Raw genomic sequence first — 18,584 nt, 5'->3', positions numbered from 1 at the left:
GATAACGTAGGTTTTATCAATCCCATCAATATGGGTATCAAATAAAAGGGCTCAACAAGCAGAATACAATATACTATAAAAAATTGAAATCCAAGATGGCGGCCGCTACAAAATGGCGGATAACGTAGGTTTTATCAATCCCATCAATATGGGTATCAAATGAAAGTTCTCAACCAGTAGAATACAATGTACTATATAAAATTAAAATCCAAGATGGCGGCCTCTACAAAATGGCGGATAACTTAGGTTCATTTGATACCCATGTTGATGGGTCTCAACAAGTAGAATACAATTTACTATGCAAAATTGAAATCTAAGATGGCCGCCGCTACCAAATGGCTGATAACAATTTTTTATCAATCCCACCAATATGGGTATCAAATGAAAGGGCTTCACAAGTAGAAAACTGTCAGTAACTCCAGCGGGGCCCAACAGGGCCAAGGCCTGCCTGGGCTGCGAGATTGTTTGAAAGAGTTACCGCGGCCCTGGTACATAAAAGGCCTACGACGGAACAAAACGGTTCTTAGTCAAGAGTCTGGCAGTCCCTCACCGCTGCTGACCCACAGCAGGAGAGGTCATGTGATGATTTTTGGGGTCGTTAAAAAAAAAAGTACCTGGAAGGGCTATGTTTTGAGGAATTAGATTGTAATAAATTATCAGGTAAGAGACCGTGTAATAATGATGCACTAAATGAATTAGATAGAATGAGGAATATTCGGTACGCATTTTCATTAAATACTAAAAACTAGAAAATAAAAAATCGGTAAAAAAAACTTTTAAGTTAAACGGTTTTATCTTATGTGCACTGAAAACTAGAAAATAAAAAAATAGTTACTTACCTGTCAACCTACGTAGGTGGTCTTGGTCATATTAGACTAAAATAAAAACGTGGGGCCCCTCTGAAATCCTACCTATGGCAAAGCATATCTTTATACTTTGGTAGATCATGAGCTCGGCGTTCGCTGGTGAAGCCGCTACGGCTGATTTATTGATTGTCAAAATCTCCAGTTACGATTATAGTAAGTCGATGCAATCCACACCTATTATACCTCTAGAAGAAAGTACTACAGCAACAGTTAATGGGCCCCACGTTTTTATTTTAGTCTATATGACCAAGACCACCTACGTAGGTTGACAGGTAAGTAACTATTTTTTTATTTTCTAGTTTTTTAACTGACACCTCTATTTCATTCCTAACTCTACGGGAACTCCATGGGAACAGAACGGATTATTGGTCGATCTTACAAAAAGACTGACCAATCAGGGAGAGCTTTCGGACAGTTGACAATTTGACAATTTCTCATCGATAGATTATAATATAGCGAAAAATAATGCGTTAAATTGCAATCAGATGTTACGGTTCACAATAATTCGACAGTTTACAATCTCTCGAGATAGATTATAATCTAACGATGTTTGTAATCTTACGGTGACATATATACCATTAACACTTAGATAATTCAATAAATATTGCAATGAGTTAACCCTTGATGGCAAAGAAACAACCATTAAAGTCTTTGTATATATGTATTCTACTTTGTGGCAACCAAAACATATAAGATAAAACAATGAAAGAATTGTTAAAATCTGTAGTTTCAGAGAATACTCAATATACTCATGTCAAACAAACAAACTATCAAATCTTTCTTCTTTATATTTATTAGTATAGATAACGGATTAATTTCATATAATTACAACTTCATTACACTATGTACACTATCACATCTATTTATCATAAACAAAACCCTACCATATTAAAATTTCATTCCACAACACCCCACAGCCACCATCCCCATACATCCGACTATATTTAATATACCTATCTCTATTTACTATGTCCGTCTGTCCATAGTGGACATGATTTTACGATTGGACTGATTATGGACTTGTTGGAATTTGAGATCACCATGCACTAAACATGCGCCATAGTACATGTGCAGTTCATTGATGTTGGATGATACTGACTGTCGGTAATTTAGTAACAATTGAATAAACTAAAAGTATTTAATTCTGTGATATTAAACTTCATGTTTGACTTTCACCTCTCCAAGATATGCTGTATTATATTTGTAGTTTATTGTGCTCATGGCCAAGTCAATATTATTGTAAAGTGAACGAAACTATTGATATAGTCACAAAATATTGATTTATTATTACAAATAAAGTAGAACAGGACTTGGCTTCTATGCGATCTCAAAACTTTTTACGGTGGAGGAATTGCGTAGAGGATTGGCTTTTTTTACATTTAATGTTTTTGGTGGGATCTCTATTTACTATGTCCGTCTGTCCATAGTCTCAGCACAAATCTAAACACAGACAGACTACAAACGAAAGACGCTGTTTGCTAAGACTTGGACCCTGAAGCATCAGCCCCAAGTTTTACACTCCTAATGGAATCTGCATGTGAAATAAATGTTTTAGTGTTAAAACTTAGGGTTGTGAAAGTTTGGGGTTACGAAGTGTAGGAGCTTTAAATGCAGTTAATTGAGTGGTAAGTAATTACATTATTATAAGTACTGTCCTATAACATAAATGCGAAAGGTTTGTCAGTTTACTGTGAAAGCAAGATCGACATAACGATTCAGCTGATTTTCGGCATTATGCACCTACGATAGGTATTGGGATAAAGAGAAAAGTTGGAAAATATCATACCTCTAGCATTTATTCATCTATTATATTTAACTGCCTCGTTGGTCTAGTTGTCGCAAGTGTGGCTGCTGAGCACGAGGTCTCGGGTTCGATTCCCGAGTCGGGCCGAAATCGCTTTGTGGGTTTTAGAAGGCTTTCACAAAGCAGCTCGGAGTCTGGAAGTTGGTGATTGATTCACCCGTGCATCGGAGAGCACGTAAATGTCGGTCCTGCGCCTGATCTCTCTCCGATCGTGTCGGATTGCCGTCCCATCGGGTTATGAGGGTGAAGGAATAGGGAGTGCACCTGTGTCTGCGCAAATGCTCGTGCACTATAATATATGTCCTGCGCAGCTGGCTGATCTCCTTACATGAGAACAGTCGCCGTGGCCGAAATCGGCCGTGGACGCCATTATTATTCATCTATGAAATAGGATTGTTTCTCTAAAAATTATGTTTGATTCAGTAAGCGTTCTTTAATTCAAATTATTTATTTAAAGTCTATTTTTCAATTTTCAATCACATTATCGGTTCAAATGAAATTCGGAATTTTTGAAACCCGGAATAAAGTTTTTCGGAGCTTTTGGTGTTCCCGTTCAGTCTATCTGAATATCAATATAAGAAAAATATATAAACTATCACACCTATATTTATCCGCCTACCTCTATTCACCTATTACATCAAAGTATTTTCACGAGCATCAACAAAAACATCCCTACCTTTGTGCGGCACAAACCCGGGTAGGTACATTAAATCTGTTGGGAATTCGTTCGCTGATTGGTTCCGTCAAATTGTACTGTTACACCGTTTTGTTTTACCAGCGAATAGCGATTATTATTGGGATTCCCGGATTTTTATGGTGTTGGAAACCGTCTGTGATTTTTTAGTTTGTGTTTTTTGTAACGCTTTTGAATCAATAAGTTGTTGTTTCTGACGAAAGACGTCCACTGCTGGACAACGGAAAAGGTGCTTATTGAGTAAGTACTGAACTATAATAAATATTAACGCTAATTCCTTGAAACCTGTGTTCTGTAGAGAAACAAAAATGTCTCATGTATAGTTCATATTCTCAAGCACTTTCCGGACTATAAGTTAACATTGTTTGGAGAGAATAAAACATATTTCATTTACTTTACTTCTCTTATAAATTTATAATCTTTTGTACATGTAGAAGATGTGAATTCTTGGGCTATTTATTTATTTATTTATTAAGGCTTACAAACTAAGATACATACAGACAATTTTAAAAATATGGGAAACAACAGTTAGTATATGATCTTAAATTAAAGGTATTGTTATAAATTAAAAACATAGTTATTATTGATTAAGATCAACAGGATTACAATAGACAAATCGCCTCATCTCTACTTACAATAAATGTCTGTATCAAAATGGGAATCGAACCCAAACCGCAGACACAGCCGCGGCACTAATTGGGTCGTTACAATTTACTGTAACTGCGGTAAGCTTCGGAAAATGGCAAGACGATATAGATGGCGACACTTTCTGTAAGATTATTGTAAGTAACTGTATCTTGCAGTCATATAACCAGATTTTTTGATATTGTGAGCTTAAGGATTAGAAGCATAAATCCTTAAGCTCAATTTATTATATCCCATCTACAAGTTTTTAAAATTCTCATTCCGTTTTAGATAGCCCATTTCTCGAGGAAGGCTACGTGTATTTTTGTTTCAGCTACGCGAACTACTTCCAACGGAATGTGGGTGAAACTGCCTACGGGAGTTGATAGTAAATATCATAGTCGAAGTCTTTAAAGAACAGTAAATAAATAAAAAAACAATTGATAATCTAGTTCGATTTTGAGTCCAATCGTTTTGAATAAAGCAATTTCCCTTGTCTACTTTTCAATTGAACACTCAAAAACATTAACCCCTTTGTCCTGAAACATCAGTTTTGTCATGGCAGCACCCAAAACAGACAAAAAAACAACAATACGAGACTAGCACCCTCTATAAACGGAGCATTTTTTCATCCCTTTGACCAGAATAACATCGATATATTGAAATTTCAACTGCAAACATGCTTTAACAGCACAGCGCAAACTTTTAGTCGGCCGATAGTTAATTCGGGCTCATAAATCAGTATGAAGATGAATGGTAGTACGCACATTATTAAGATCAGGTATTTAAGCGGTATCAGAAAACTCTAAATGGAAATTAGTTTTTTTCTTCAAAAATCATTTTTGATAACCGGTCGACTATTTAGTCTGCAGTGTGTTACTCTTAAACAAATATTCCTGACTACGTATTGTAAGCAAACCGGTACCATGTTTAAATACCAGTTCAATATCCCGGCAAACATCAATAAAAGCCAGTTAAAATAAGTATTATATCGTTTATTGGCTCACGGAAGCTGAAACGCAAAAAACGCATTTTCTGCTGATTTTTCCGGACACAATTTTAATTGAACAATCGATATAGGCAGGGATATAGAGTAAGAAATTGAGACAGGACAGTTTATTGTGACTAAATTAAGTAGGTGGTAAAGGAACTGATTGCGGTTATTTTGTAGAATATCAGGGTAAATAAGTATAAAATACAAATAGTCATAGTCATAGTTAGTCGTGGTGGCCTAGTGGGTAAAGGACCAACCTCTCAATTATGAGGGTGCGGGTTCGATCCCAGGTCAGGCAAGTACCAATGCAACTTTTCTAAGTTTGTATGTACTTTCTAAGTATATCTTAGACACCATTGACTGTGTTTCGGATGGCACATTAAACTGTAGGTCCCGGCTGTCATTGAACATCCTTGGCAGTCGTTACGGGTAGTCAGAAGCCAGTAAGTCTGACACCAGTCTAACCAAGGGGTATCGGGTTGCCCGGGTAACTGGGTTGAGGAGGTCAGATAGGCAGTCGTCTTGTAAAGCACTGGTACTCAGCTGAATCCGGTTAGACTTGAAGCCGACCCCAACATGATTGGGAAAAGGCTCGGAGGATGATGATGAGTCATAGTCGTAAAAAAAACTATTGTGTTGCTGGGACATTTGTTCTATAATTTCTTACTCCCAGCTAAAGCACATAGGAAGTGGTGAAGTACTAGAGTTTTTGGGACTGTGTTTTGTAAACTTAACGTTGCATTAGAAACATTAATTTGATTTACTTATGCCTTATTTCTGTATTTTGTAAGACTATTGTTTTTGCATATAAAAGTTCTATTCCATTATATTATACTAACTACAACACTAACACTCGCGAACCGATTTTTCTTTTTGAAATAGGGCGTCCTCTGTCATTCTTTGTATCCATATCCATGTAGGCAAAATTAACTAGATACGGAAGTCACAGATGACGTTAGCCTTGTCACATCTACACAATATTACATTTTAGTCTATGTAGTTAAGCTCGAGATTCCTCGAATCGGCCGCCTATAGGGGAGAGCTTTAATTAATAGAAGCCAAATATTGACAAGTGTCGGATCGTTAAGGTGAAGTCTGTTGGAGCGAAGTACTTGTGTAAACGGGTTCGGTATAGCGTGATTAGCTATTGTGACGATGGGTGTTTTATTACTGAAGTCTTGTACTGGGATATTGTGATTTTCTTTATAAAGGTAATGTAAAGAAAACGAATTTTACTTGGGACAAGTGTTTCCATACCATTCCATCCTTTTAGAATGTTTTTTTTTTTGGGGATTACAAGTAAACTGGCTAGCCTGTTGTGAGTTTGTGAAATGAAATTAATTTGACCACTCTTTCTTTCTAATACAATACAAACTATATTTTGCGTCTTATGTGCAATTTCCACACTTGTTCAACATGTGAAAGCCAAAAAAACGATTTCCCAATATCAACGTTTGTTCAACCGTGTGAGTATAACATGTCAAAATTGGTTCGCCGATTCACCAACAAACTTTTCATTATAATTATAACCAATTGCCAATCACAAAAAACCCCTTCCTCACCCAGGTAACGATAGCAACCGACACGGCGACATCACATAATTATTTCTATCTAACAGCTATATTTAACTGCCGGGTTACCCCTTAGATTGAGTGCAAACGAAAAATTCAATCAATTCTCCTCTCAGTCATACCTAATCCTTTAAAAGGTTTCAATCAGCCGCCTGTCTATTGTTTCTGTAGATTGAAGATGATTGGAGTACCTTTGTTTATTTTATTGAAAATGTAAGGGGTTTTATTTTAAGTGGTAAAATGATGCAGTTAGAATTTTTGTGTATAAAAACGAAATAATAATTCTTATTTATTTTATAAATGAAAAAGTCCTTCCATTCTACGAATTTTAGATGGATTGTGTATATCATTTTTTATACAGATATCCATCTATCCTCGTATTGAGAAATATACATACTGAAAATTCTTTATGTTCACTACATGGACACAAAAATCTATCTTCAGTTTTAGTTCTGCCAGAACTGATGCTGGTTATAAGCCACGAAGCTGATGCCAAATAACCATCTTGATAGCTGTGTACTATTTTATAAAACAAGGAACCGTTATTAAAAACAAGGTGAACTTAAAACTTACCTTAATAAGTTTGTTCTGTAACTTGGTGACGGCCATGCGTTCCCTCTGCGTCCTTCTTTTCTCTTCTTCCAGTTGAGCTTCCAACTGCTTGATGCGCTTTTCCAAAAGTTCCTGTAACAAAAAGATAAGGTAAATTAATTAAATGAATATATAGATTTCTATTATGCTGGAAGAGATTACATAATACATAAGAGAGCCTATATGCTTCTTTTTGCTACTATTTCTGTTCCTATGATTTTGTTACAGTGTACATAAATTATTGAATAAATAAGCGAAAAGACAAAGTATTCCTTGTTATATATCCTATTGGTATCTTGAGTACATAATTTTAAAGTAAAATATTGTAATATGTTTTCTTCGTAGGTAGGTATTACATGATTTTCTCTGCCAACTAGAAATATTTTATCTCGTATATCCAAACGTCTCTCTCCACATAAGAAAACCACCCAATTTTTTTCAAACAAAATTGCTACGTTGAACTCCTAAACATTCACCATCAAAATAAAAAGAAATGCCACTACAGCTACTTAAAAGCGGTCATTAAAAGGCGCCATTTTGTATTTTTTTAATTATTTTTCCCCTGAAGCTCGTAACTTATGGGTATTTTCTTGATTTCGCGCGAAATTAACGATGCGACTATAATTAGGGCGTTTGAGTGGCAATTCTGAGTTTAATGGTGCTTTCCGATTTTAGTGACAATTTATGATGAAAGTTGTGATTTGAAGATTTTCGGTGTCTAAGAGAGAAAACCTGGGAAATTCAGTTACTTAATTTTATTGCGTTTCTTGGTAAGTGACCTCGCAAAGCGTAGGCTATGTCCTCTTCCTGAAAAGTGACGTCTTTGAGACTTACGAGGTTTTCACTCTAAAGAAGGTGTGAGTCGATACATAAAGCTCCTAAGCAGCTTGTGTGCAACGTAAGGTATTAATAGAAGTGTACGTCCTTGATTTCATTAAATAATGAATTAGAAACATAATGATATGGTTCTTATAGTCATCTTTGCTAAAATAATATGAGATTTTCCACATTTGTTCTACACCACTTCCTTCTCCGTATGAGAGGAGGCCTGTGCCCAGCAGTGGGACGATAAAAAGGCTGTAACAGTAACAGTAACAGTTCTACACCCTTTCCGTTACATGCTGCCTGATTTAAGAATGGCCAATGGCCAAACTAAACAATAAGTGTCAATAATCATGAATGGCCATTGGCCATTGGATGAGAAAACATACTAAAATCAGGCTAAGTGCCTTTAAAGTCATTTTGAAAAATCCTTCGGATAGGTAACATAACTGACAATACAATTAAAATTAACAAATATCATCATAAAAGTGAAGTCATCTATTTAACAAATGCACCCATTAAACGTGTCTGAAGTCTTCTCCGAAGGAAATGGAGCGATCGAGCACAAAGCTAACCGGATGTGACGTCGTTTATCCACTGTCATTAGCCGGAAGCGCCCCCAGCGCCCCCTACAGGGTAGTATCAGAAATATGCGAAGAATTAAATTTATCTAAAGCGAGCGTTATGTAAGGAATTTTGATAATTTTAAAGTTTTGTCGCGATGTTCGTGCGAAATTTTATGAAAATTATTTTAGTATGTTGTTATGAATTATGAAGGCTTTTGTGTTATGGTAATAAATAATGCTTTGGAAGTTTTGGTGTCAACCTTTTGTTTGTTAATATATTATGAGTTACCTATTTTGTGTAATGCCTCATTTCTTTTGTGATCGAAAGGGTAAGCTTCTGGCCGATAGTTGGGCGGGTGGTATATGAATATCCGATAACTAGCTGGCAGTTGTTTTGAAGATAATCGTGAAACCAATCAAACTTTTATTGGCTCAATACCGGCCGGTGACCAACTGCTTCCATGACTAATAACATCCTATTTATATTAAAACATATATTATTTTGTCTACACTTGTATTTACATCCTAAATTAAAATCCATAAAACTACCTATCTCATCTTTCCTTTGTATATCAACACCCCATCGCCATAGAAACTAAAACAATAGGTGTCAATAATCATGAACAGATCGCCATTATCATTCATAAACTGTCACATAAATATGATGAACACAGCCCACTTCCGCACCATCGGCTCATTAGCAAAGGGCACAGGTTTCCGAACGAAATCTCGCGAACAATGCTTCTACCCTTCGATACCATGATAAATATTAACTAGTTAAGCCAAAATGCACCTTATGTCGAAGTGACAAAGGCCATTAGAACAGCAAATGAGTTTTTTGCGAGACGTTTCAATGAATAAGAACAATGGAAAGTGCGACAGAAATTTTGTGTAGAGTTAGGAAGGGTTAGATAAAGTGACACCCTCTAGAAATTTGTGAGTATTTATTTCGAAAAGATATGATTGGCTAACTAAAGAAACCTAATGTAAAAGTCACCTTGCCTATTCAGTTTATTAAAGTGAAAATTATTGTAGTGCAATAAGTATTTACCGTAGGTATCTGCTGCCATAACTACATATAGTAATTAAAGCTGTTCCAAGCCCTAAAATTAAAACGTTATCATTCATGACGAAAAATCCTCTCATCAATAGTTGGTAATGTTTGCCGAATCCTCTATCATGTTACGGAACTTCCATCCCTAAAATAAGCCCAACCAGCCCATCTATAACTTTTCCAACTCTTTAATTTCAGCTAGATGGCGCCAACCAGCACGCATGCGCTAATAAATAATAGTTATGTTCCCGAGGGGGTGAAATCTTTCGGAATAATCGCAGTATTAATGTCCAACAATATTGGACGTTGATACACATGAACTGCTGTCACTTGTTTCTTGGAAATGAATGACTTCATTATAAACTTCTTATGAGATAGCTTTTGTATATGAATTTACAGGGGATTCAATTCGAGTCTAGTATTATGTAAAATATTCCTAATGCCTGGGCAAGCAAGCTTTTAAAAATAAGATAGTAAGCCAGTTTTCTACAGAGGTACGCGAGGAATAAAAGACTTCTAGAAAATCCATCCATGTTTGCCAAAAAACGATTATCATCGTTTTAGATTAAGGGAACAAACGACGAATCCCAAAGTGCGATTGTCGGGGTGCTCTTAGACCAAAGTAACATAGAAATAGAACATTATTTTATCTTTATGTCTTTAATTATCTGCAGTCTTTGAGAATGCATAGAAATATTTGAAGACAACCACTCTGCATCTATTAACATGAAGCGTTTTCTTCTAACGGTATAGAAGAAAACGCTAAATATATGGTATGCAGTAAATGGGCTATGTAACACTGAAAAGAATTTTACAAATCGGTCTATCAGCTTGTTCAACAAACAAACACTTTAACTTCAGAATATTAGTAGAAAGCACACTATCATCTACCGTCCACTGTCCATCGTCCAATAGTGTCGGTCATTAGCGGAGTGTCAGGATCAGGTCGGTGTCCAGCTAATCATTCACCAAGATAACATCTTAGAGGGGAGATGTGACTCTATACGGGTACTGTATCCCCTGTAATTGCTCGATAACTTTGATGGAATGCTGTTTTGTTAAAGTGTATGTATCAAAGGTATGTTCGTAGAATTTTATAAAGTTATACATGCCTTTACGTTAAGTTCGTATATAACAAATATTTTGAGTAAGTTTGCTTTTTAAATAGTCAGTTTTAAAATGTCAGGAATTACAGAACCGACTCAGAAAATTGTTTTACAGGTAAGTAAATACTCCATTGATAAGATGCTTTTATCCGAATGCTTGGAGTTGTTGGCGAGGGATGCGGGTGAGACCACTGACGGACGCTAGTAGAACATATTACAGAATTCACGTAGTTGATCCGATTGAATTTTGTGTAAAAGTAGTGGCGTAGAAAATGTTATTGAGGATGGTAATGAAATCGTTCATGCTCTTGTCTCATCTTCCTTCATTACTAGTGCTAGACTAACTGTTAGCTGATATCGACGCCACCAGTGTCCTGTGTGAGCTACTTGACTTATACATTTTCTGGTCTACTCCTGCACAAGTAAGCTATAAAAGTAAAACAAGCCTATTTCAATTAAGCATTGTACATCAATATCTCACAGCCCCCCGTAGGGTTGTCACCGCGCTTGTATCATTTTTCACGTGCTCAATAAATTCGTACCGCCCCTGTCGAGATGTCAACTTGGAAGAATCGCTCCAACTGTGATTGTACATACTTGTCTTTATTTACGAGTGAGAAAATACAACATTTTAATATTTATTTTTTATATGACTTTCCGTTTGTTTATAATTTACATGGCAATATCAAAGTCATATTTTCTCAGACTATCTGATCTTTCTTGAGCCCGCTAATCTCAAGAAATACTAGACTGACTTGAAAAACTATTTCAGTGTCAGATAGCTCATTTATTGAGGAAAGTTGAAGGTTACTTTTTACCAGATGCAAGATATTTAACTACTAACATTTTAAAAAACCTGAAAACGCAAGTTATCAACCATAACATACCACACATCTTATACCGAAATCCATAATACACATAGTTTATGGGTAACTCTGCACCCATAAACCCCCATAAAAATCCATCAAACAATTTCAAATATGTACACAAACCGCTAGATTGTGTTGTCGCTTTTATACCACTCCCCGCAATCGGAGAAGTGTGCCATTGTGCAATTGTGGGCGACTGTCTTACCATTGTCTTGTAGCATTCGTCTACCAGCCTTATTGTATCGCGCTGTCATTATTTATGGGGGTTTTACCTTGTTTTACTATGTATAGTATATGGGTTAGGTAATGGAATTGATTATAAAAACGTTATTTTGTAGGATTTTGGAGAAATTTTGGAAAAACTGAAAAGCTATTATTTTTAAAACCACTCTTTGAAAACAACCTTATTCTGTGTTAAACCTTAAAAATTACCGAACGTAAAAAGTGCATATATTTATTAGAACCTACAACGAGACTGAAGCAAGAAAGTAGATCGAAAATAGTGGTGTAAAGTTCTTACGAAACTTGCAAATTGTAAAGCAACAATAATAGCAACAAAAGCCTTAGTGAAACTAGCTATACTATTATAGATTGAATTCAATTAGAACCCACACTTAAGTATAAACCAATCATTAACAAAACAATACTAAATACACGACCAAATCTTCAATACACAACCCACTTTACTACACACACACATACCTCTACATACATACTGTCACTCATCAGGAGTACACACTCATGTATCTTTGACAAAGCTACCGTGACCGTACTCGAACCCCCGTACCTTTAGACAATAACGCGAGATTAACCCGAACGAATTATACTGAGACCCTATGAAACCTTAGAGTGGTGTGTGGTGCAAAGTGTGAGAAATCAGCGATTTTGACAGGTAGAAATTTATAGTCAGACTTATCCATTTTGATGAAACATAGCGGTCTTTCGATTTACAATAAGCCATTAACTGTTTTTATTATTTACTAGCTTTCGCCCGCGGTTTCACCCGCGTCTCGTAGCCGGATGGTGACAAAAACTATCCTAGCCGTTTTCATGGTATGTTGATGTTTCTGATGAAAAACTATACAAACGCGATATCGCTACATACGATTTCACAGCGAGATGATGAACAGCGGACGTTTTAAGGCCTGGTGTTTGTAAGAATTACCTTTAAAACTGCTGATTTTAAGCCAACTTGTTCATCTTATCCTATTAATCTTAAGACTGAAGTTTAGTATGTACAAAATACAATACACATATTACATCAAAACAATACAATACAAAAAATTTCAACAATCGCTTTGACACCCGCTTTCGCACGTTCTCGCGGCCGCTTATGACATACACCATACGCAACTCACCCTCTTTCATCGATCATTAGCGGACAATGGCTAATCTAACGTGTAGGGCACTTCATCACGTGTCGGAGATCGAGATGATAATTAACGGCAGACACTGAAAGTTTGCTTATTATTCCAGCATAGAAGCCCGGGACACAGTCATTTGTTTCGGAGATTTTGACCTGCTATGACCGACCCTGTATGGAAGTCCTGTTATGAAAGTATCGCTATCTGTATACTTTTGAGCCTACGCAAACTGTAGACTAAAGTGTCGGACACTAAGCGGCTGGTAGTTGTCCGACGTTGGTTGGTCAGAAGGCAATCGTGAATCCTAGCAAACATTTTAGTCTGCTGATACCTGATTGTTGCAATGTATAAGAGCCCGATCCAACTACATATCTACTAATTAAAAGATTGGTCGTTGGCTCCACTTTCACGATAAAACTACCTACTGTTATCATTATCGTTCATCAGTAAGTTCCTTTTTCTGATGACCGAATTTACTTCAAATAAAAGCTTTGTTAATCAAAAGTATTCAAGAGATACCGATAAAAAATCTTCACAAAAAAATTGCTATCAACTACCTACAGATCACGCTTTACCAGTTCCCAACCGATTAATACAAAGCCTGTAGTTTGTAGTTTCTTTTTCCATTCCTTTTTACACTTTTTCCAACGATTCGTTTCAAAATGGTGTAATCGGTCTGCAGCCGGGTAGGTTTTACATTTCTCTTTGGTCGGCGCTAAATTAAAATTAAGAATAATTACTGCCTTTTAATTGAATAACCAATGTACGGGGTTTGTAGTGGAGGGTTTTCTGTTTCGTTTATAAATGAGGTATGTTTTTAGAGCACTTTACTTAACATCTAGAATTAGGACATATTATAAAGCTGGAGTTTGTTTGCTTGAACGTGCTTATCTCAGTAACTAATAGTACGATTTGAGAAATTCTTTAAGCGTTAGGTAGGCTATTTATCGAGGAAAGCTATATGGTACTTTTTACCCAGAGACGAGTAGCAGTTCCTATAGTTCACGGGAGGAACCGCTGGCTAATAAAAGATAAATTTTAATAAATATAAGTTTCAACTTATATTTTTATAGTTTAAATAAGTTTATGTGCATCAAAGACTATAGTTCCACGGTCTATCTTTACATTATTAAAATACCCCTAAGACACAGAAAACCTATTAAAAACTCCACAAATACTTAATCAAACGCATTAATTGCCCACTAATGAATGGCACATGACATCTCTATACAATTATCAATTACCATCACAATAAGACTCTAGTCTCGTAAATCTACAACCACTTAGAAAAGGTTTCGCGTTTTTCAGTTGTTTTTATTTTTAATTCTGAAGAGCCCTTTGTCCGGGATGCTATTCGTCTGTCGTCGGCTGATTGATGGCGTGTCCTTTTGGACCTTCGAAGACAATTTAAGACCTCAATGTTGTTGATGCGTTGTTTCTTATTTAATTGAAGAGTTTTTTTGGTTTGAAGAAATCTAATAATGACTCGTTGAGAATAGGACGTTGCCTAGGTATGAAAAATTCTATTAAAGTCATCTATAAAAAAATGGCCATCTATAAAGATATTGCCTATTATTGACCTTCTCTGAACATAAAACTCATGTTTATAATGATAATGATGTAATCACTCATTCTTTATAACATTTATAATTAATATAAATAAGTTGTAAATATTGAATAAACCATTTTATAAACTTCATTGTGACCTAGGTTATAATTGTTTAAGTCAGTAAATTGTACTTTTATATGAAATGTACATAAAACAAAACTAGTAATATTTTATTTTTTTCACGGTTTTTACGCAGAAATAGGAACAGTTATTATGAAGGATCCTATTTATAATTTCCTTTAATTTAGTATCCTGCTTATTTCCCAAATATTCATAGGAAATAACGTTTGGAAGTGTGTAGTTATCTAATTCGCGTAGATCGTTATAAGTGAGCGCCATTACAATCGTTTAACCTAAATTGGTGTCATTGTCGTGTGTCTGATGTGCCCCTTATTAATAACAAGTGATCGTGTGGAGGGGGTTTTACGTTACAATGTTTTGTGTGGTAGTCTGGTAGGAAGATGATTTGTATGTATAGTGAATTATATAAGTGCAGGAGCTCGAGGTTTATGAGCATGAGGTTAAGCATCGCATGGTGCTGTCGCTCCGTGAATGGATGAACATCTATGTCTAGGAGTTCCTCCGTGTTTCGGAAGGCACTTAAAACTGTCGGCCCCTACTGGCATTTGTACATATTTGGCAGTCGTCACGAGTAGTCAGAAGCCCGAATGTCTGACAACCAGTCATACCAATTAAATAGCTAGCTTCGAAGTACCCACTTACTTATGAAGTTATTGGTGAAGTTTGAAGTTTCTATCTCATACCAAGGTTTCTATTACAAATTCAGGTTCTTATGAACCGACAAAGACTAGGTTCACAGTTCCAAGTATTGCATCCAGCGGACAAGAACCAGCAAGAAACTCTAAAACCCCAACTTGCTTCCGAAACACGCCCACTTCACACATTTCAACATCTGGTTCACAAAACAGACTACCTCACATATCTCCATTTGTATACTAAATCCTAAAGCACAGACAACAGCAAAAACAGAGGTACCTGACGCGTCCATTTATCTTTAGGCTACGCCACGGGTACGCCACGGCCCCGCTCACAGGTGTGCTGACGTCACGAACAAATGTTCAGCTATCACGCGGTCGAGATGCGGAGCGATCTTACGAGAGAACGTTACATAGCGTGGCGGTTGATAAATATGTTTTTTTTTTTCTGTTGGTGGGTTGTGTTTTGTTTTTGTATCAAATTGAACATAGGTTGTTTAATAACATACAGTAAAGTATTAAGACAAATACTAGGTAAGGTACCCACAATTGCAGGAGCAAGTGTACACTTTGCCTAACTACCTACCGTACAATATTTTCCTTCTCGTCTCAATCCATCCTAAGGTTGTCTGGAAGAGATCGCTCTTAGCGATAAGACCGCCCATTATGACACTTAACCCTAACCTAACTAGATTAAGATCAAAAATGTAAAATTGGTGTACCTAATAAAGTAGTATCTACCTATCTATCTATCTATCTATGTATAATCATTCACGGTATGTACACCAGTCTAACCAAGGGGTATTGGGTTGCCCGGGTAACTGGGTTGAGGAGGTCAGATAGGCAGTAGCTGCTTGTAAAGCGCTGGTACCCAGCTGCATTCGTTAGACTGGAAGCCGACCTCAACATAGCTGGGAAAAAGGCTCGGATAATGATGTATTACAATCGTTCGCTTTTAAGTACTGCTTACTACCACACTTACTGCTATCTTCCCCCATTTTCACTAAATAGCATAAAACATCTTTCAGACTTTTACATAGTTAAAATGATACACAAACCTTGATATAATGTCCATTATTACTGTAACTGTTTTGAGATGAATTATAATTGTTATAGTACATCACATACACAATAATACACTAGTCAACAACACACAACCACTATCACTTTCGAACACTTTTCCTTCAGGAACACACAAAATAAAATCCACAACTCTGCTGAAAACTAATAAAAAAAAAAAACACTTTTATTTAATGACTATGTTAAAAAATCATTACTTCCTAATGTACACCACACTATTATTACTTCTAAGACGACCCACTGACCAATAACACTAAAACAAAACACAAACACTTTTTCAGAACGAATTTGAACTAAAACCGCAGCTGCGCGCGAGTTGAACAATATTGTACGTACAATGATCAATTGACGATGCGCACGAGACGGCTGCGTATCAACTGAACCACCTTATGGAACAGCTCTCAATTAATGTGTACAGATTAGTTTTGGTGAACAAAAAATGTATTGAGATTTTGTTCAATTTTTCCTTCACTATCATACTTAGTAAAATAGTTAAGTTGTTGTCTGTTTGTGTGTAATGGAAAACTAATCTCTGGGACAACTTAATAGATGGGTAATTGAAAATTCTTATAACAATTAAAGACTATGTACCCACAAATATTTTTGTGGGATAGATATAACTAACTGTTACAGCCTTTTTATCGTCCCACTGCTGGGCTCAGGCCTCCTCTCACACATAAGGGGGTAGATATAAGGTAGACTTTAAATAGATGAGATCCTATATTTATCTAAGTAAGTACACAAGATATTTCAAATCAAGTGGCTCCGAGAACAAAAGCTACTATACTTCGTGAGTAAGCAAAAAATAACTGGTTTCCCATTGATAATGGCCTTGAAAACGATCGGTTTATTTATAAACAGCAGATAATTATATCTTTAGAACTATCACACGGCATAACATGAAAGATCTAGTTTTGTGGTAGGTATCCTGCTAAATACATTACTCGGTGTTCAGCTTGGCGCTTCAATAATTTCTATCGAGCCTATAATTTACTCTACATATAGTAATATAATAGAGACGAAAAGAACGTTTACTTGTTAGTAACCTTAAAAGGCTCCGAAACTCCTAGCCCATTTCAAAATCTCTTCGACTGTTGGAAAGTTACGCTATCCCCAAATGACATTTTATCCGGGTACCGAATGTATTGATTCTATGCACGGAATGAATGAATGTATGCACGGAACGAGAGAGCAACCCCGGAAAACAACAAGTGATAAATTATTACATCTTTTTAACATTCGAATTTTTATGCACTCTCTGTCCTTCCACTACTCTGTGCACAACAATATTAACATAACGTTCTATTGATGTCCCAAGATGGTATTGTTCGAATATTTTATTCTTGTTCATGATTGATACAACGACTGTACATTATATACCTACTGTATGTATGTATGTTTGTTTGTGTACCATCTATTGTCTGCTATGTTTGTAGTTAATTAAATTGTGTTCTACGAGATATCATGACGTCAATGTCTGGTTGTCGTGAGAGTTGATATGTGATTACTGTTTAATGAATGCTGTTTTAACTGGTGAGGATAATGTTTCTTATTTGAGGATGATTGGAACTTATTACGGAAATATGCAATTTTTTACGAATTTGGTTCTCATTGAGTGGTCACAGAACCCATACAATTATTATAGGTAAGCACACTATTGGGTGCTACATACTGAATATACATGGGGATTGGGTATGTATCGTGACGTATTTTTCTATGGCTACCGAAAAAGAGCAGCTAAAACTAGCAGGTTAAACTAGTTCAAATAAAAACAGCATTTTTTCTGTATACCTATAAATTCGGACTTTACATAAAAGTGGCGCTTGGAAATTAATAAAAAGAAAAGAAAAACACTTGAAAGCATCGTAAAAGCAAGCCATTGCTTTCCACTCTTGCCCTTCATACTCATTTGTTTTCAGCTCCACAATCAGCTAATTAAGTCTTCCAAAAAAGTACTAGGTAATTCTAACAGATTACAAACGAATTATCACAAAGCGTAAGGCCATAGGGTAAACAGCCTAGGGTAAGCATCAAAGGCCATAGCCGTATCCATTTGCGAAATTTGTTTTTCCATTAGTCAAATTGGATTCGCTTGGGGGTAAGCATAGTGTGATGACGTGACGATGCGTGTTTTAAAAGTTATAAGTCGTATGTTATATTTGATACTAACTTCTAGCAGTCCGTTTTATGCGTGTCTCGAGAACAAACATGGATAAAAGTAGCCTATAGCCATCCTTGATATATGCTATAGGCT

At 36.1% G+C, this 18,584-nt stretch overlaps 1 protein-coding gene across 4 annotated transcripts in view; it reads right to left on the bottom strand.

Annotated features, from left to right (window-relative positions):
* The window catches only part of LOC124631054, a 371,162-nt gene that overhangs the window by 237,770 nt on the left and 114,808 nt on the right, over positions 1-18,584 (bottom strand). For 3 of the 4 annotated variants that reach the window (XM_047165176.1, XM_047165180.1, XM_047165177.1), the window contains exon 3: positions 7,127-7,237. In XM_047165176.1, the coding sequence (XP_047021132.1) occupies positions 7,127-7,237 (111 nt within the window). Of the gene's footprint in view, positions 1-7,126; positions 7,238-16,308; positions 16,447-18,584 lie in introns of those variants that run through there. The other variant, XM_047165178.1, reaches the window with a different exon arrangement.

The sequence above is a fragment of the Helicoverpa zea genome, chromosome 6, assembly GCF_022581195.2.
Source record: "Helicoverpa zea isolate HzStark_Cry1AcR chromosome 6, ilHelZeax1.1, whole genome shotgun sequence".
NCBI lineage: Eukaryota > Metazoa > Arthropoda > Insecta > Lepidoptera > Noctuidae > Helicoverpa > Helicoverpa zea.
The sequence above is the reverse complement of the archived record's forward strand: the minus strand, read 5'-3'. Positions and strand labels throughout refer to the sequence as shown.